Here is a 19,171-nt window from a genome sequence, read left to right on the forward strand (position 1 = left end):
CCCCCCCCCCCCAGGGTGCCTAGAGTCCCAGGGTCGGGCTGGCTTCCTGGCCTGCCTCCTGGCTGTATTTACTGTGGTGTTTCCCTTCTTCCCAGCAGTCAGGTCCAGGCTGATGTGAAACCCCCTGAGCTGCTGAGGAAGTGAGGAGCAGTGACCTGAGAGGCTGCTACCTTCTGATGTGGGAGGACACAGCCAGTGATAGGGCTCAGCAGCCGGCCTGGGGAAGGAAGCCCTGGCTCTTGTCCATCCTCTTTTTAAAAAAGGAGCTATCTCCCTGGGAGACCTCTGGGCAGGCTCAGTGTGTCTGTGAACTCCAGGGGGACTAAGGGCACAATTAAGTGTGAGAGTGTGAAGTGCTGTTTCGTGGGCCCATAACTTCCAGCCACCCTTTGGACGGGCCCAAGACCCCAACAGGCTGAGAACCACAGATACTCTGGTGGTTCTCATGGGTCCAAGCTAGAGTCTTGGGTGACTGTGGATGCCTGGCAGAGGCAGGGTACTCTGGGTGGTTGTGACCTGCGACTCCTGTCAGGGCATGTCACAGTCTGGAGGGCCCTGAAGAAGCTGTCGGGGCTGATGTATCCTTACCCTAATGAGCCGGAAGCTGTGATCTTCCCCCAGCCACATGCTGGTCTGGGGATGGAAGGGCTAAGAGGAAAGCTTGCCCTGTCTGTCTGTCCCAGGCTGTTCTGTACCTCTGGGGGGCCAGCGTAGCATGGGGGTAAGGGTGGAGGGCCCAGAAGGATCGGGAGGACGGTGCTTAGCAGACACTCACCCTATCCGCTCACTCTGTGACCCATGGCAAGACTTTCCTCACTCTGGGCCTCAGTTTGAAGCCTCTGGATGCCGAATGGGTTCAGGGAGGAGTGGTGTGTATCTGATGTCTTGGACTGCTCGGTTCTTATCTGCAGTCATTGTCCCCCAGAGGCCTTGGTGCGCCAGGTACCTCCTTTTCCCCTGATCCAGGATCCAGGTCAGGAAGAGGCAGGTGGTGAGGTAGGCAGGGTGCTGACAAGGTCTTACCCATCACCCTACCCCAGCACCTGGCATGGTGTCTGGCACATGGCAGGCAGTCCCTGGGTGTTTGGGTGCTTGTCAGGACCCCAGCTGGCTCCTTGGGGCTACCCCAGTCCCCCACCGAATGATGCGAGGCGTGGCATACTCAGTGTGGAAACTGTACCACCAGGTACGAGGCTTGAGGGTAATCAACAGTTGGGACCCCATTGGCGTCTGCCTCCTACCCGGTCATAGGTTCCTCTGGCTGTGAAAGGGCTTCCAGCCCTGGGAGTGGGGCTGTGGCTTTTTGTGGTTGATTAATGTGGGGAGGCCATGGAGGTGAAAGGTGAGGTACAGGCGACCCCGGAGGTCCTCGTGCCCCCCTGTTTCCAGGCCTGGGCATACAGGTGACAGGTGTATTTTGTAAGGCGGCTGGACAGGCCATGGCTGCTGTGGCAGCTGGTGCCCCCTCATCAGGTGCCGTATGTGTACCTGCCTGCCATGGGAGTCCAAGGGAGGGGCAGGAGTCAAGGAACCCTGGAGAATGTGTTCTCCCGCCTTCCTTCCCCTCCACTCGCTCTGCCACACAGTCCCAGCCCAGCCCAAGGGCCTGCTCCTCATCCCATGGGTCTCCATCTCAACTTTCCCACCTTGGCAGCCCAGGTCACAGGATGAAGACCTCAGGGTGCCTGTCCTGCAGGCACTTGGGTGAACAAGAATGGCTACTTGCTAGGGACATTTGGAAACCTGCAGGCTCATTTGTTTCTTCATAATGCAGATTGTGGAGTGGGCTGAATGGGGGGGGGGGGCTTTCTTTCTCTTTTATTGAGGTTTAACTTATGTACAGCAAAGTTCCTGCACCTTACTGTTTAGCCTGGTGAGTTTTTACAGTCTGTATACCTGTGTAACCGCCATTCCAGTCAAGAGTTCTGCATTTCTGTCACTCTCTGGGCCTTTCTTCTGCCCCCTCCCAGTCAACACCCCCCCCCCGCCATCCTGACCTTTATCCCCATGGATTAGTCTAGCTTGCTTTCAAGATGGTGGGCTTCTCCCTCTTTTCTAGTGAGGCTCTGCTCAGGAGACCCTGGCCTTTATAGCAGACCTACTGCCCCTGGAGGCCCGCAATGGCTTTGGGTGGTGACATGAATTCACCTTAGTAGAGGCCTCCATGGGTAACATTATCCCAGGATCCCTCCTACCACTTGCCCACACGTTCCAGACCCCCTGTCCTGAGGCAGAAGCCCAGGGGGAAGGTTGGCAGGATGCTGAGGAGGTCACCACATCTCTTAAACCTTATGTTCCCTGGGGGCGCCTGGCTAGCTCAGTCAATAGAGCATGTGACTCTTGATGTGATGAGTTCAAGCCCCACTCTGGGCCATTGGGCATGAAGCCTACTAAAAACAAAACAAAACACCTTATGTCCCTGTCCTTTCTACCCCAGGTTTGATCTAGGGAGCCTCTTGGGGGCAAGGGTCCCTTAACCATTTGACTTAAAGATTAACGCTTCTGGCCTGAGGAACTGGCCTAAGTCGGGCTTAGGGGCTCTGGCTTGGGTAGGCCCAAGGCCCCTTGGGCATATAAGTAGATAGTAGGGTTAGGGTGGGCTTTTCATCTGTGTAATCAAGAACTGAGCTGGCACCAGTGTGCCGCCTGTTCAACCTTCCTATTTCAGGTCACTGTGGAGGAGAGGTAGGACCCCTCCCCCAGGCTGGGAAAATACTGAGCAAAGCCTGGGACCCTGTTCCCCAAATTCTAATCTCTTGGTCCCTGCCATATTCAGAGGCTCACCATGTCTGGCCGGGCTCTGGATAACTGTGCAGTCCTCTGAGGCCTGGCTTCTCCAGTAGGACCGTGGGCCTGGGGTGGAGACCTCAGGGCGTCCCATTTATGATCCTGGCCTGGGCGGCTCCCCACTTACAGGAAACCCCACCATTTCAACAAGAGGAATTTAGGCTGCGTCATTTCCAGCTTCCTGCTTGAGCTGCCGGAGGTGGCTGGACGGCAGACCCCTCACCCAGTGGTGCTTGGGAGTGGGGGGAGGGAGCTTTCCATGTGCCTCACTGGGGTCCCTCCCTGTTTGGGTAGAGCCAATAGAATGTCCTAGGGCTCCCCCTCTTGGCACAGGCGGTAGGTCCCTTCCTCATGGGCCCCTGGGATCGGCTCCCAGAAAAGTGTATGGCAGGCACCTTGTTGCCCTGTGTTTTGGGGAATGCCTAAAGAAGCCCAGACCCAAAGAGCTGAACCCCCTCTTTTGCTTCTCGTTTTTTCCTGTCCCCATGGAGGGGATACTTGCTATAGGCAGAACTCAGGCTGCACCTTGACTCAGTCTCCTTACAGTTCCCCTGGGAACTTTTATGGAAGTCTTTGAGGGGAAGGGTCTGAGAATCGCCTCCTAGTTGGAGAGGCTCTCATTACCCCAAGCCTGTCCCTCCCCTGGGGGGCTCACTTCTGGACTCCCTGAGCACTGCCAGGCAAGGCAGAGAGCCAGTCCCCCCCCCCCCAGGGCTCCCTGAGACTGGGGCAGGGGGCCTGGGCAGAGCACAGTGTCCTGGGAGAGAGGCTCCCTGCCCCCACTCTCTGGAGGCACACAATGGCTGCTTTCTCCCCCATGACCTTTCCAAAGCCTGAGCTGTATACAGCTGTCTCCTCCCCATCTCCCAAGGGGCCCAGGATGGGTGGCATCTCCCCTGCCCTTGTAAAGGACCCCAGGAGCTCCCACCCTGTCCCGGCCCCTCCTTCTTGTCTCCAAAGTTTGCTTCTCCCCAAGGAGTGGAGTGGCTTCCAGGGCCCTTGCCCACTTGGGGCTTCCCCCTTAGGGGCAAGAGCAGAGGGAGAGCAGTGGGTATGACCATGGCCTGGTGTCTGGCATCTCAGTGCCAGACACCAGGGTCCACATCCCAGCAATCCCGTTCATTAGCTGTGTGACCTTGAGCAAGCACTCTAACCTCTCTGAGCCACTGTTTCTCATTGTAAAGCAAGGATAGCATTTCCTGCCTTACCTGACAGGGGTGAGAGACATCGTGCGTACCGGTCCAGCTTGTACACAGTGGGCACCCAGCGTTAGTTCCTTTGCCCTCCCCGGCCCTATTTAGGAGGGGCTACAGCTCAGCCCATCAGTGATGCTGGCAGGGGGCTCAGCATGAAGAGGCCTCTTCCCTGCCAAGATAAGGGCGGAGGCAGGACCCCGTGGAAGGGCCCCGGGGTCCTACAGAAGCCTGGGTGCAGGAGGGATGTGGCACAGCCCAGACACAAGAGGGGTGCCTAGGGCTGTCCTGCAGGTGACAGCAGACTTGCATCCGCTCGGGGACTCCTGCCTCCATGGGGAAGGGCTGGGCCGGCTGTCTTGTTCCCTGGGAAAGGCTGCAGGACAGGAAGACATGCCCGCTGCGTCGGCCATGGGGGCTCCTCCCCACCCCCCCAGACAGGCAGCTGTCAGTCACCTGCTGTGCGCCTTTGGGGAGATCCCTCCTACACCCTAGCTCAGCTTCCTCATCGGTGACCCGTGTGTCCTGATGGTCCCAGCTCCTGGGGCTTTGGGAAGCTGAGTGAGGGACTGTGTCAGCCTAGTGTGGGCCCAGAGCAGGTGCCCAGGACACAGTGTCCCTGACTGGGCCTTGGCTGACCCTCTGCTCCCACCCCGGCAGACCCCGGCTGGGCCTCCATCAGCAGGGGGGTGCTGGTATGTGACGAGTGCTGCAGCGTGCATCGGAGCCTGGGCCGCCACATTTCCATCGTCAAGCACCTTCGCCACAGCGCCTGGCCCCCCACGCTGCTGCAGGTACACGGCTGGGCCAGGCGGGTCCTCGGGAGGCACGGAGTGGGCTGAGCAGAGACACGTTCCCCCCACCCCCCCGCACACACACCGCCCTGGATTTGGCAGCAACCCCCCTCCTGGGGCAGAACCCAGCCCTGACCCTTCCCACCCGTTCTTGCTCACCATGCAGACAGGCCGGGGCCCTCTCCCCAGCTCTGCCGCTCACTAGCTTGGCCGCGGAGCGCAGAGCGGGTCACTTCACTTCTCTGAGCCTTGGCACGCTTGCCGTGCGGCCTGAAGTGCTACACGGGACCCAGGTGCCCGGGCGGCCCGGCTGGGTGGAGGTGCGATGGCGACAGGCGTGGCAGGGCCCTGGGCCCCGTCTCCAGCCACGCGGGCTGTGGCCGGCGCGGCAGGGATCCCCCAGGAGCCAGTGCGCGGTGGGCACTCTGGCTTGGCGCCTCTTCCCTGCAGATGGTGCACACGCTCGCCAGCAACGGGGCCAACTCCATCTGGGAGCACTCCCTGCTGGACCCCGCGCAAGTGCAGAGCGGCCGGCGCAAAGCCAACCCCCAAGACAAAGTCCAGTGAGTTGGGCCGGAGGGGTGGTGGCAGGGGCCGCCTGGCCTGGGACGCGGCTCCGGGAGGCGGCCGGGTGACTGGCCTCTCCCACTCTCCTCCCCACCGCGTCCCGTGTGGCCCGCCCAGCCCCATCAAGTCAGAGTTCATCAGGGCCAAGTACCAGATGCTGGCGTTTGTGCACAAGCTTCCGTGCCGGGACGATGACGGGGTCACTGCCAAAGACCTCAGCAAGGTTGGAGGGGCCCCCGCGGGGGACGGGTGGGCCTCCTGTCTTGTCACCCGCCACACCCCGAGGGCCTTCTCCTCCGTCACCACCGAGCCCTAAGCGCCAGAGGCGGTTGGGTCCGGCAGGAACAGTGGGCACAGCAGGGGGATGCGATTGCATGGTCAGGCGGCACGTGGCCAGGGCCCCTCAGCCCCTAAGGGGACACCGCAGGGCTAAAATCCCCCAGCTGCCATCCGGAGGGGTCGTTTCTTAGCCAGTCAGGGCCTCGGTTTCCTGCTCTGTAAAATGGGAAAGAAATAACAGCATCTCCCTCACAGACCAGATCTGTCTCAAGCAGAGCTCACGGCACAGGTAGATGGTGACTGATAGCAGGGCAAGTCCTCTGTCCCCCTACAACCCGACTCCAGCTGGGCCCCTTGGAGCCGCTAGGAGTCCCAGCAGCTGCCTCACTTGGTACAGCTTGGGGGGGGCCCTCACACGCACATTTGTTGCACACTCTGCTCCTTGCAGCAACTGCACTCGAGCGTGCGGACGGGCAACCTGGAGACGTGTCTGCGCCTGCTGTCCCTGGGGGCCCAGGCCAACTTCTTCCATCCAGAGAAGGGCACCACACCTCTGCATGTGGCTGCCAAGGCGGGGCAGACACTGCAGGCTGAGCTTCTTGTAGTGTATGGGGCCGATCCCGGCTCCCCTGATGTCAATGGCCGCACACCCATTGACTACGCCAGGTGAGGGTCGGATGATGGGTGAGGGTCCGGCGGGTGGGGGTGGTAGACGGCTGCTGCAGGGCTGAGGCATGCCCCCTCCCCACAGGCAGGCGGGGCACCACGAGCTGGCGGAAAGGCTAGTCGAGTGCCAGTACGAGCTCACTGACCGGTTGGCCTTCTATCTCTGTGGACGCAAGCCGGGTGAGCGGAGCTCGGGGCAGGTCTGGCTGGGCCAGGCAGGTGGGACCCAGACACACCCCAGCAGCAGGTGCCATGGCGACAAAGCCGGCTGGGGAACAGTGTTGCTAGGCAACTGGCTCCTGTGAAATTGATGCAGGCTCTTGGCTACAGCACACTGGGATGGGGAGTGGGGAGGGGGGCTAACTTCAGGCAGCTCCCAGGGCTCTCGGGGGTGGCCTGCCCTCCGCCCTGTCCCCTGACAATTCTGGGTGCCAAGCCCTGCTCATGGTAGTGAGGTGGGCTCCCAGCTGCTGAGCCACCCTGCACCAGTGACTTGGCATTTTTATTTTTGTTCAGATCACAAGAATGGGCATTACATCATCCCACAGATGGCTGACAGGTGAGTGCCCACCTGATGCCCCTTCCCAGAGGCTGTCGGATGTCATGGGGGTGCCTGGGCCCCAGAGCCTCCAGCCCTCCCCCTCCCAGGCTTTAAGGTCCCACACCCTTCAGGGGGCCTGTCCAGTCCTCACTCCCCGATGCTGGGCCCCAAGGCAGGTGAGAAATGTCAGCTCGGCATGGGGCCAGCCCAGCCTGAGCCCCACGGCCGGCCGTCCCACACAGGCTTGAGTACCAGAAACACCCGCCCTAGGAGTGGTGGATTGCTGCCTTCTGTTTCCAGTGGCCCTCACCCCACTGTAAAATCTTTAGACAAGTGAAAAGACGGTGGGCTCCAGTAAGATGGTGGGATGTGACTAACTTTGGGACTACTGACCAGGCCTCTGGGGGTGGGGGGCAGGGCACAGCACAACTGAGGTGTTTCTGCCTCTGATCTGAAAAGCCTCAGGCGCCTAGGCTGAGAGGGGGACTCGCTCAGCTCACAAGGTGGATGCTAGCGCCACCTGGTGGCCACCTCTGGTGGCCAAGCTTTGCCAAGCCTTGCCCGCTGGCCTGGATGGCAGAGAGAGGAGGCTCCCTCCCCCTCCAGGGGCCAGTGTGGGCAGACGGGGATGGTCAGGCCTAGGCATCTCGGATCCTGGAATCCAGACCTCCTCTGTTCCGAGACGCCGGGACTCCCTCCTGCTTCTCTGGTCTTACTCGGCCTGGTGTGCGGACCTGTTTGCATGTCTGGTGTGCCTGTTAACAAACACATCTGGGCGCGGGCTCAGTGAAATGGTGACCGAGCACCTTCCCAGTGCCAGCGACTGTTCCTGGCCCCAAGACACGGGTGACTCAGACATGATTTCTGCCCTTAAGGAGCTTACAGTCTAGAGAGGGAGGCAACCTACTCAGACAGCTCTAGTTCAGTGGCTGTGGGAGGGGGTGCAGCGAGAGAAGTAAAGGCAGAGACGGTATAAAGGAGCAGAGCTGTGCTGGGCACTGCGGGCCATCCGTGCGACCGGAGCACAGCGTGAGGAGCAGGGAGTCCCAGGAGCAGGACTGGAGTAGAGACGGGCGAGAGGTTCTGAGCACCGATGTGTGCAGTCGGCTCTGCCATTTATTGGCTGTTTGACTTCAGGCAGGCTACTTAACCTCTCTGAGTCTTAGTTACCTCGTGGAAACGAGGGCCACGGTGCCTACCTTTTCGGGGCTGTTGAGAGGATTAAGTAAGATAACGCATGCTAAGCACGTAGCATATTTTTTAAGTGAGCTTTTGTTTGGAGTATGGCTGAAGTCTGCTCTAAGTATCTTTTGTCATTGAGCTGTCTTTAAGGCCAGGGGTAGTGGGGCCTGATGTGTCAGAAAGATCACCCTGGCTGCTAGCTGGAAACAGGGATTGTAGGGGCGAGCCCAGAAGTGGGAAGATGGATGAAGAAACTGATGCAAAGGCCCCGGGGAGGAGGGACTGATGGCAGAACGTGGGGAAAGCTCCACCGGGGCTTGAGGGTGAGGGCACTTCCGGTGAGCCCCGGGAGCAGATGCTGGTGCTGGGTGAGTGGGGGGAGCAGATGCTGGTGCTGGGTGAGTGGGGCTCGGAGGGAGAGAGCAAGCCAGGCTAGGAGCAGGTTGAGGGGGAAGATGAGTTCCGTCGTGTGTGCGGAGATGGGTGTGAGCTTGCCGTGGGTGCTACTGGGTAATTGCTGCCTCTGTCCTGTTCTTTCCTCTGCTGCCTCTCTCTGGACTTAGATCTCGGCAAAAGTGCATGTCTCAGAGGTATATGGTGCCTGCCACGGGAGCAGGCTCTGGAGGGGGGTGCGGGGGGGGCGGGGGGGCGTTGGTGTGCAGCATCTGGGATGTTGTCTTCCCGGGATCCCTGCATGTTTGGGAGTCACGGCGGGGGCCTAGCCACCTCTCACGCCTGCCCTTCCCGTCTCCCTCCATCATCCACAGCCTGGACCTGTCCGAGTTGGCCAAAGCCGCCAAGAAGAAGCTGCAGGCGGTGAGTCACCATCTCTGACCCTCGACCCCTGCCATCGCTCCCCCTTCCTCTGACCTGGTATCCTTTTCCAAGTCTTGGGCCTGCCCCTCACTCTAGCCTTTCTGGCTCCCTTCCCCCCACTTCCCTGCCTTTTGTCTCTAACTCTGCCCTGCGCAGGCTCCAGGGCCCTAGCTCCACCTCTGACCTACGGGGGGCACTGAGTGTTCTGATCTGGCCTCCCTTCTGTCCTCGCTCCACTGTGGAGCTTGGCAGAGACCCCTGCCCCAGTTTCCAGTTCTGAGACTGGGGGGGGGGGGGGGGGCTGGGCAGCGCGCGGGACACAAGCCATTTCCCACATCTTACGACCTCCTGCTTGAGCTGGCCTTGTCAGCACTGGGGACCAATTGATCTGACAAAGTCTGGGTCCCCCTCTTTGCCTCTAGCTCAGCAACCGGCTTTTTGAGGAACTTGCCATGGATGTGTATGACGAGGTGGATAGAAGAGAAAATGACGCCGGTGAGCCAAGAGGGCATCCGAGGTCACGGGTGGATGATGATGGTACCAGCCCACCTGTTGGGAGGGGCTGGCACCTGCCACGCGGGGACTGCCAGGGGGTGCCTGGGTGAGCGGCCTGGCCAGCAGCGTGCTGAGTTGGAGGCAGCCAGCCTGTTCCTCCGCCCCCAGCCCTGGACTGGGGCTCATCTCTGCTCTGGCTGCCTCCCACTCTGGCTCACTCCCCAGTCCCACTCCACCCCCCTACATCACTCCTTCCTGACCACAGCTAGATTCCAGCCCAAACTCTGGGCTGGGCCTGGCAAGAAGGAGTCGCCTTGTTCTGTTCGTCATCGGCCTAGCCGGCCTCGCCCAGCCTTGCCCTGACCCAGCCTTGCTTCCGTGGTCTGAAGACCACCCCTGTTTTGAACACCAGCACTTGGTGGGCGTGGGGAGGAGCGAGGAAGGCTGCGCCCGGCACTTCTCCACCTCCGCCCCGCGGGCCTGGCCACCGTGGACCCTCCAGACTATTTGCTCCCTGCTCCTCCCCCACAGTGTGGCTGGCTACCCAAAACCACAGCACCCTGGTGACGGAGCGCAGTGCTGTGCCCTTCCTGCCTGTGAACCCCGAGTACTCAGCCACACGGAATCAGGTGAGGGGGCTGGATGGGGGGCCTGGGGCGGTCTCCTCCCCTCCGGGGGTCACCAGCTCTGTGGGCCCTGCCCTTCCTCAGCGGCTGCTGACTGGGCTGCCGCCTGGGCTCTTCTCCCCTGGCCCAGGCCTCCTTCAGGGCTCTGTTGGCACTGGGATTTGGAAATGGGGAAGAGGCTGGGTTGTTTTGAGCACTTGCTGAGCAGCCTCTGGGGGGCATTCCAGCCTCTTCTCGAGAGCTCCCCTAGGCACCCAGAATCCATGTCATCCCTGACCCCCTGCTCTGGCCATGAGCCAGATAACAGGAGACTCCTTGCAGCTTTGTTCCCGCCCCACCCCACCCCCATCTATCAGCTGTAAGGGGGCCTGTCACGCCAGCCGGGTTCTTTCTGCCTTGTAGGGGCGGCAGAAGTTGGCCCGCTTTAATGCCCGAGAGTTTGCCACCCTGATCATTGACATTCTCAGTGAGGCCAAGCGGAGACAGCAGGGCAAGAGCCTGAGCAGCCCCACAGGTGGGAAGGGCATGGATAGGGCTGCGGGCCATGGGCACTTTTCTAGAATATTCTCTTTCATGGGTCCTTTTTGGGGTGGCATGAGAGAAGGTTGTGTGGCTGAATCCTGAGTGACAGGACTGTGCCCTCAGACAACCTCGAGCTCTCTGCGCGGAGCCAGAGTGACCTCGACGACCAACACGACTACGACAGTGTGGCCTCGGACGAGGACACGGACCAGGAACCCCTGCGCGGCGCTGGTGCCACTAGGAACAACCGTGCCCGGGTCTGAGCACTGCCCCACCCCGGGCCTCCATCGAGGCCCGCCTCTCTCCCCATGTAGCCTGGGGCTTTGGGGACAAGCGGGCTGGTTACGGCCTTGAGAAGAGCCTTCTGTGGGCATTCACCCCCTGCCCCTGATGGCTGACTGGCCTCTGTCTCACTCTGCAGAGCATGGACTCCTCAGACCTCTCCGATGGGGCCGTGACTCTGCAGGAGTATCTGGAGCTGAAGAAGGCTCTGGCTACCTCCGAGGCCAAGGTGCAACAGCTCATGAAGGTCAACAGCAGCTTGAGTGATGAGCTCCGGAGGCTGCAGAGGGAGGTAAGGGCGGAGGCTGCAGAGGGAGGTAAGGGCGGCAGCGCTGGTGGGAGTGGGGGCGCCCAGCCTCCTGGTCGGGGAGGGTCCCCTGCTCTCGGAGGTGGGGCTGTGGCCTGGAGCCTCGGGAGGTCCTGACACCGCCGTGCACTCTCAGATCCACAAGCTGCAGGCAGAGAATTTGCAGATCCGGCAGCCGCCGGGGCCGGTGCCCACACCCCCACTGCCCAGCGAGCGGGCGGAACATACATCGATGGGGCCTGGGGGGAGCACCCACCGCAGGGACCGCCAGGCCTTCTCCATGTATGAACCAGGCTCCGCCCTGAAGCCCTTTGGGGGCCCACCTGGGGACGAGCTCACCACCCGGCTCCAGCCTTTCCACAGCACTGTGAGTTGCCCGTGGGTGTCCAGGCCTGGGGGAGACAGGGTTGGAGCTGCCGTGGGGCCCTCCGTGATGCCTACCGTGCCGTCCCCCAGGAGCTGGAGGACGACGCCATCTATTCAGTACACGTCCCTGCCGGCCTTTACCGGGTAGGCAGGGCCTGGGGGAAGTGGGTCTGTGTCTGCGGGTCGGTTCTGAGCCCCGGTGGGTGCAGCTTTTGTGCTGGCTGCTGGGCACAGAGGTGACCCGCACTGCTGGGAAGCTGGAAGGCGGGTGGCAGGGAGAAAAAGCTGACTCCAGCCCTCCTGGCTTTCAGATCCGGAAGGGGGTGTCGGCCTCCGCCGTGCCCTTCACTCCCTCCTCCCCACTCCTGTCCTGCTCCCAGGAAGGAAGCCGCCACACGGTAATGTTCCCATCCCCGGTGCCCAAGGGACAGGCCGAATGAGGTGTGTGCGCATCTGTGAATGTGTCCGTCACCTCCTACCCCTTCCCTGATCCTCCAGAGCAAGCTTTCCCGCCACGGCAGCGGTGCCGACAGCGACTACGAGAACACGCAAAGTGGGGACCCGCTGCTCGGGTGAGGCACCCCCAGGAGGAAGGCTGAGCGGGCCCTGGCGTGCCCGTGAGGGTGCAGGCAAGCGGCCTCACCATGGGAATGTCTCTTTCTAACCCCGGCCTCAGACTGGAAGGGAAGAGGTTTCTGGAGCTGGGCAAGGAAGAAGACTTCCACCCGGAGTTGGAAAGCCTGGATGGAGACCTCGACCCTGGGCTTCCCAGCACGGAGGATGTCATTCTGAAGACGGAACAGGTCACCAAGAACATTCAGGAATTGTTGCGGGCTGCCCAAGAATTCAAGCACGACAGGTATGGGGGTGGGACGCAAGGCTCATAGCAGCCCCTGGGTGTTGCAGAGGGGAAGGGGGGCCGGTGTTCCACTGTCCCTATGAACCCTCATGATTTTTACCCTCCCCTCCCCCAAAAGCTTTGTGCCCTGCTCAGAGAAGATCCATTTGGCTGTGACTGAGATGGCCTCTCTCTTCCCCAAGGTACGGGGGCCGGAAAGAGGAGCAGGATTGGGAGGGTCTCCGGGTGGGGCAGGCGCAGGGAATGTGACCGCTCCCTGGGTGTGGATGAGGACACGCCGGGCCACGTTGGTGGCTCGTGGTTGGAAGTCCGAGGCGCAACTCCCTCCTCCCGTCCAGAGGCCCGCCCTGGAGCCTGTGCGCAGCTCGCTTCGGCTGCTCAACGCCAGTGCCTGCCGGCTGCAGAGCGAGTGCCGGAAGACCGTGCCCCCGGAGCCCGGCGCCCCTGTGGACTTCCAGCTGCTGACTCAGCAGGTGATCCAGTGCGCCTATGACATCGCCAAGGCTGCCAAGCAGCTGGTCACCATCACCACCCGAGAAAAGAAGCAGTGACCACTCTCCCTGCACCCTCGCCTGCACCCTGGGACCTCACTGGCCGTGGGAGCTGGGCCACTCCAGACACTCATCCCCACCCCAACAGAGCCACTGGCGCAAGTGCCCTTCGTGCTGCCACTCCCCCTGGCAGCCAGGCGCCCTGGTGCCCGCCCCCCCTGCAGCCCCCACATTCCATGCACCTCCCCCTGTACATAGCATTCCCCTCCCGCCCCCCCAGCGTGCAGGGGCCTGTAAGGCATCACTCCCAGCCCCTAGCCCTCTGGGGCACCCTCAGCAAAGGGTCGGGTGGGGACACTCCAAGTGGGGCCATTCCCCCTACAGGCACCCCACCCCCATGAGCCAGTTCAGCCCTATTGGGGGCTGAGCGGGGGCATCCCCTCCTTTGTACATAATCTCTGGATGTCCCCGCCCTGTAGCCACCAGCCCCCCTGCTGCTCTCCTTTAATGCCAAACGGCCCCTGCCTAGAGCACAGGCCCCAACCTGTGTTCCCAGGGTCCCTAGCAGCAAACACTGGAAATTGTTTTTTGTTTTTTGGTTTTTTTTTTCCTCTCTCTCCTCTTCCACTCCTTAATTTTAACATTGTGGTAACTGAGTGTCCCTGCGTGCCTGTGTGCGTGTGCGGGGCGGCAGTGCCGTTCCGGAGGCCTGGCCCATCTGGAGTTCTGTGAAGGGTGAGGGGACCGGAGCAGCAGGACCAGTGTTGGGGGTCAGCCCCCCTTCCCCATTCTCGGGGCCAGGGACTGCTGGTAACCAGCTGGGGTCCAACCCGTTGCCTCCCCTCATCTGTCCCCCCACTCCTGACCCCTTCTCCATGAACTTAACAACAAAAACCACTTCCCTGCATCTCACCCCCCCCCCTTGTGGAGGGGGGTGTGCTGGCTGGGGCAGAGAACTGAGCACCTGAGCCTGGGGCTGGCTCCCCGGGGTCCCTGACTCAGCTGAGAGCCCCCTCCCCATAACCTCTTGAGAGGCCAGCACCTGCGCCGCGGCATCCGGGTATCTGGGCTGCAGCCTGAGGTTGGAGACGCAGATGGCAGGGCCTACCAACTCTCCTCCCTGTCCCGCCTCCGTCCCGGGGGCCAGGCTTTACCTGTGTGGTGGTGGGTGGGCTGACTGTCAAGAAGTGTGTCATGTACATTTGTATCAAAAATAAATAAGTGACCATGCGCTGTTGCTGACGCTTAGAGAATTCGGGGACCGGGGCGGGGGGGGGCAGGGGATTGGGGAGGTGGCAGACACGAGAAGGAGAAAGACCAACCTGGCAAGAGCATGAAGCAAGTGAAGACTCCAGCTGCTCTAGACCCGAAACTCAAAACGGAAGCCCTTGTGTTCTAGAAAAGGAGCTGGGTGGTTTCTGTAACTACCACCACCTCCCCCTCCCCACCGTGGTAGCATGCCAGGTTCTCTCACGCTCCTAAAACTTTGGCTAAGGCCGGGTGGGCAGGAGGGGGTGGGCAGGAGGAGGCGGGCAGGTGCCTAACTTGATTTTGTAAACGCCCACTTCAAACAAAACCTATGTGGCCCAGGACAGTGTCCCGGGTGGAAGTGTCTGTGTGGCAGACGCACAAGCTCAACCCCAGATTCTACCAAAATAATTTAATTAGAAACACAGGCAAGGGAGGCCGAAAGGGCCCCTTTCCCCACCCCGAGAAGCAAACCACACCACAGGGACAAGCCCCTTCGCGATGCTCAGGCGGGACTGCTCCGTCTGGCCACCAGGGGGCGGTCCGGCGCAGGGTCCACGTGGCAGAGGTCGCGGCCTCCCGGGTGACAAAGCAAACCTGACACGGGCAGGGCTGGGGCACGTCAGTCGGAACTGTCCCCATCTGAGCCGCTGTCCGGGGTGGGCGAGAGCAGGGGTCTCCGGCGGGAGCGCTTGACCCGGCGGGGGGGGCATCAGCAGCCTCCGCTTCAGCACAGCTGCGGGCAGGGTGGGGACCGGTCAGAGAATGGCAGCGAGGCCAGGAAGGGCCAGGGCTGGGCTGGGTGGGTAAGGAGGGTAACTGCTCACCAGCCACCGTGTCCTGGCTGTCCGCCGTGGGCTCCCAGTAAATGCTCTCCCCGCGTCGGAAGTTTCGGTGCAGCCGAGTGCAGAGCGTGGCCAGAGTGAGCAGCACTAACAGGAAGGTCAGGGCCATGGCAGCCCAAGCAGCCTCCTCCGTGCGCGGGGTGGGGCCCCGGGCCACCCGCGGAGGCACGGGAGGCGCCGCTGCCCGAGGGGCTGGGGAAGCCTCCGCTGGACAGGTGCAGCCCCCTGGGCTGCTTTGCCCTTTGGGCACTTGAGCCTCCAGCCTGGAGCTGGCATTGCCTCCAAGCCCCTCAGGCAGCAAGCGGAGAGTGGGCACAGGCAGCGCATCACCCCCCTCACCCCGAGCTGCCAACATGGGCTGCCTGGCCTCCAAGCTCTGAGGGGAAGCAGAGGGGAACCTCAGGCCCGAGGGGGTGGGCTGGAGACCCAGGGCAGCCCGCAGCCCACGCCTCTTGGCACCGCCAGGAGGGAGGGGCCTGGACCCCCTAGTTGCCTCCTCTGCACCGGGGGGCCACCAGCTCCGCAGAGTAAAGGCCAAGGCTGGAGCCTTTGGGGAGAGAGAGAGGAGTCACCCTTTCCCTGCCCAGATAGCCCAATGACCCCACCACCAACCAAGCCCAGCACCCCTCACCTGCACACACCCTCTCCAGCACAGCCTCCCTCTACCTGGCCTTGGCACCAAGGACCCAGAAAGGCCATCAGAGCAGAGCCATGCCTTCTCCTTCCTCTGTCTCCGCCGCCGCCTCCTCTTCAGCAGGTGGGCAGCCCAGGCCGGCTCTATCCACGCCATCTCCAGCACCACCCCCCATGCTGCCAGCACCAGGGGCTAGGAAAGGGGAGCTAAGATGAAGATGGGGAGCAAGTAGGAAGAAGTCCCTGAGTTTTCCTTCCCCTGCACACGGGGCTACCTCCTCTGCCGGAGCCAGACAGCCACCTTTCATCAACCACTTACCCGCTCCTGAGTAAGGCTAGAGTCAGGGGCCAGCGAGGGCTGGGCCACACAAACGCGGGCCAGGAGGGCAAGCTGGAGCTTCAGCCAAGGGTGCACGCAGGGGTGGTACAGGAAGCTGACATCCTCGGCCTAGAGAAAAAAGCATGGAGATGTCACGCCAGGCCCAGGGCGCTGAGAATCCCAAGGCCTCCCATCCTGGGGGGGCCAGCTTAAAGGGATTCCCGGGGTGGCCAGATGACCCATCTTCAGGACTCAGGAAAGGACAAAGCCCTGGGTGCTGGCGGGCATACCCTCCTGCCTCTGAGTGTTCCTCTCACCCCTCCTCTCCATCAGGTGCCACCCCTCAAAGCTCACAGTTAACACTATCGGACCCCACTCTTCAGCTGTATTTCTCTGCACCTGCAATAGCGGCTCCACAGATCCCCAGTCCAGACTGTAAGCATCCCCCACAGGGACACCAGGCCTTCTATTTACTGACTCTATCTATATATTCAATCTCCCCCCAAACATCCAAATACAGGGCGCTCAGGCAGCAGGTACACAATCCCACGATGGAAACACTTCATCAATTATTAATTATTCTTTGACTGAGCTGACCTGATGCTCAGCACTGTGCCAGATGCTATAGGAGATGCCAAAAGACAACTCCTGGACTCTGCTTGCAGGGAATGTAAAGGAAACTCAGGGCAATAGAACTAATGCAAATGAAAGAGCGAACTAATGCACATGAAAGAGCAAATTAATAAAACTCAAAGTGACTAGTTGCTCAATTATAAGAGCTAAGTTGTAAGCATTACGCGAATTTGGAGAAGGTGATGAGTAAGAGCTGGCGTGATCAGGCAAGAAAGCTGACTGGGCTTTGGAGGTGGATGGGATGGATGGCAGGAGGGCAGGGAGCTGCCCACTTCAGCTTCAGGTCAGGATAGGCCCAGTGTGAAGAATAAGCAGCAGCAAAGGTACAGCAGTGGGAATGAGCCTGGAACTCACATGTGTGGTGAGCAGACCAACACAACTAGAGAGGAACCAAAGATTTGGGGAGGTCAGATTAGGTTTATTTAAGCAGGGCCTGAAAAAGCTGGGGGTGGGGGTGGGGAGAGGCATCAGATGGATATGACCATGATAAGATGAGAATAAAGACCCACTGAAGGTTTCTGAACAGTGGAATGATTTAATGAAAGGGTGTTTGAGGGAAGGAATCAGGTAGGTGGCATGAGGTTTCTTGGCCTGGAGCTATTACAAGGTTCAAAAGATGTTTTGGCTCATCTCGGTTAAACATCTGCCTTCAGCTCAGGTCGTGATCCCAGAATCTGTGGGACCCGCATCCATATCCGAGCCTGCATCCATCGGGGCTCCCTGCTCAGCGGGGAGCCTGCTTCTCCCTCTCCCTCTGCCCCTCTCCCACGCCCCTCCCCCCCACGCTCTTGCTCCCTCCCTCTCTCCCTCAAATAAATAAAATCTTAAAAAAAAAAAAGGGGGGGTTAGATGTTTCGAAAGGAAAACCCAAAGGGACAGGGAAGCTATCTGACCACTAGCAACGAAAACAGAGGCGGCCATGCAAGGCGAACCCACCGTTTGGTGCCTGGTAACCTCTGGCACACTCTACCTCATACAGCTTCCTACTCCCCCCAGGTGCTATCACACACAGCTCGTTTAGTCCTCGGGAGCAGGGACGTTATTAATATCCCCTTAAGGAAACTGGGGCCCAGAGAAGTCAGGAGCCGTCCCACAGTCACACAGCAGAGTTGGGGCAAGGGTTGTTTTTTGGGTCAGAGTTGCCCTTGCAGCCTCCTGCCTACGGGCAGACAGCTACCCGACAGCATTCCTGACGCAGCACCGACAGGGCAGGGGCCCGCGGCTCCCCGTCCTGGGCCCGAGAGCACTCACTGTCTCCTCCCGAGGGAAGTGGTGGAGAATGGAGCTGGAGAGCAGAAACCGCGGAGAACGCCTGCCAGGAGGCTCGCGCCTTCCCACCGAGGACGGCCCCCGCCTTGCACTTACCGGCCATCGGCTCCTCCGCGCGTAAGTCACTCTGGGCGACACCTATGCATGGGGGGAAAAGAGGGCTTAGAGCAGCTGGGGGACTCCGTGCGGGGCGGGGGGGCAGCAGGCCCCACACCACCGGCCGGGAGGGAGTCGTTGGCGACCGACGGCCAGAGGAACCGGCAGAGGTCCTCAGAGCGTGACTGTGGAGGGCGCCGCGAGGCCAGAGCGGGGCTGGGCTGCTCCTTCACACCCCTCTCTCCCACCCCCCCGCCAGGCTCCCACCTGCGGGGGCAGAGGCCACAGGCCCTCGGGACAACCGGCTCCCGCTTCCTCCTCCGGCTCAGCCACCACCTGTGGGTCCAAGGCACAGAAGAGCTGTGGCACTGGGCTCGGCGGGGGCCCTGCCCTCTCCCTCCCAGGCCCAGCCCGCCAGGGGAGGGCTCCTAGTCCCCCCTCCACGCGCCACTCCTTCCAGGACGAACTTTCGGCAAAGCGCTTTGAGATCCCAGGCCGAAGCCTGCTCGGGAGCGGGTCGCCTTACCTCACTGGGACCTAGGAGCCCCGCAAGGGCTGCCAGGAGAAGTAGCTGGGGCGAAGGCGGAGGTGGCGCCATCCCGGCCCGCCCGGGGATCCGCCGGCCGCCCCGCAAGCCAGGGAGCGCGCGCCCCTGCGTCGCCCCCCCGCGCCGCCCGTGTGCCCACGTAGACCCCGGGCGAGCGCGCGCGCGCGGTCCCGCCCCCCCACCCCCAGACCGCGCGCCCCGACGCCCCAGGACCGCGCGCCCCCCGCCTCGCCCCGCCCCCGCAGCTGCGTACTGCTCTCGCCCCGCCTCCGCCCCGCCCCAATGCCTGCCGACAACCGCGGACCCTGCGCGCACGCGTCCTAAACTCGAAGCCGGAAAAGTTTCGCGCAGGAGCCCGGCCCCAGTGCACCGCGCTGCAGGACAGGCGGGGATCCCTCCTTCGCCCGCGCTTTCGTCCCAGCGCGTCTCCGCGGCCTGCAGAGCGCAGCTGCAGTGCCTGGGTGGGATCATGGAGCGGGGCGAAGGGCGGGAAATGGGATCCCAGTGGACCGAGTAGCCCCGGAGGGAAGACCGGTACGCTCCTCCGGCAAACCCGCTTCAGACACGTCAGTGTGACCTGCAGCTAGAAGAGGGGCAGAATCAAGAAGTCCGAGCTGCGGAAGGAAGAGGGTCCCCACTCTAGAGCTTCACCTTCAGTCCATCCCACCCGTGCCCTCGCAAATAGGGCCCGAACCCAGAGGAGCTTCGGAGGGTCTCGGGCCTCTACCCTCCCCAGGCCCAGAACTCCGAGGAAGCCGAAGCCGGGTCTGGGCTGCTTTGCTCCCCCACGCCCGCCTCCGCTCTTGTC

At 61.6% G+C, this 19,171-nt stretch overlaps 2 protein-coding genes across 2 annotated transcripts; one reads left to right on the plus strand and one right to left on the minus strand.

Annotated features, from left to right (window-relative positions):
* Positions 1-1,329: 1,329 nt before the first annotated feature.
* Positions 1,330-14,014, plus strand: GIT1 (GIT ArfGAP 1). Its single transcript, XM_021704416.1, has 20 exons — positions 1,330-1,342; positions 4,641-4,774; positions 5,225-5,337; positions 5,459-5,564; positions 6,069-6,286; positions 6,372-6,466; positions 6,803-6,845; positions 8,777-8,825; positions 9,248-9,320; positions 9,852-9,949; positions 10,349-10,460; positions 10,592-10,725; positions 10,890-11,042; positions 11,194-11,424; positions 11,514-11,567; positions 11,735-11,821; positions 11,922-11,995; positions 12,100-12,282; positions 12,401-12,464; positions 12,621-14,014. The coding sequence occupies exons 1-20, from the start codon at positions 1,330-1,332 to the stop codon at positions 12,831-12,833; spliced, it is 2,247 nt and encodes a 748-aa protein (XP_021560091.1). The 3' UTR covers positions 12,834-14,014.
* A 412-nt stretch (positions 14,015-14,426) lies between these two features.
* Positions 14,427-18,495, minus strand: TP53I13 (tumor protein p53 inducible protein 13). Its single transcript, XM_021704205.2, is given in 8 exon segments — positions 14,427-14,730; positions 14,732-14,757; positions 14,849-15,413; positions 15,498-15,692; positions 15,819-15,947; positions 17,817-17,858; positions 18,084-18,152; positions 18,343-18,495. Coding segments are annotated over 8 exon segments (1,185 nt in total). The 5' UTR covers positions 18,415-18,495; the 3' UTR covers positions 14,427-14,643.
* Positions 18,496-19,171: the final 676 nt, after the last annotated feature.

Source organism: Neomonachus schauinslandi, chromosome 15, assembly GCF_002201575.2.
Source record: "Neomonachus schauinslandi chromosome 15, ASM220157v2, whole genome shotgun sequence".
Lineage (NCBI taxonomy): Eukaryota > Metazoa > Chordata > Mammalia > Carnivora > Phocidae > Neomonachus > Neomonachus schauinslandi.

Excerpts from the sequence above, each read along its gene's own strand:
- GIT1 (XM_021704416.1), top strand. Across the intron at positions 6,467-6,802 it reads TCTCTGTGGACGCAAGCCGG|ATCACAAGAATGGGCATTAC; the intron begins GTGAGCGGAGCT and ends ATTTTTGTTCAG. Across the intron at positions 11,425-11,513 it reads TCCAGCCTTTCCACAGCACT|GAGCTGGAGGACGACGCCAT; the intron begins GTGAGTTGCCCG and ends GCCGTCCCCCAG.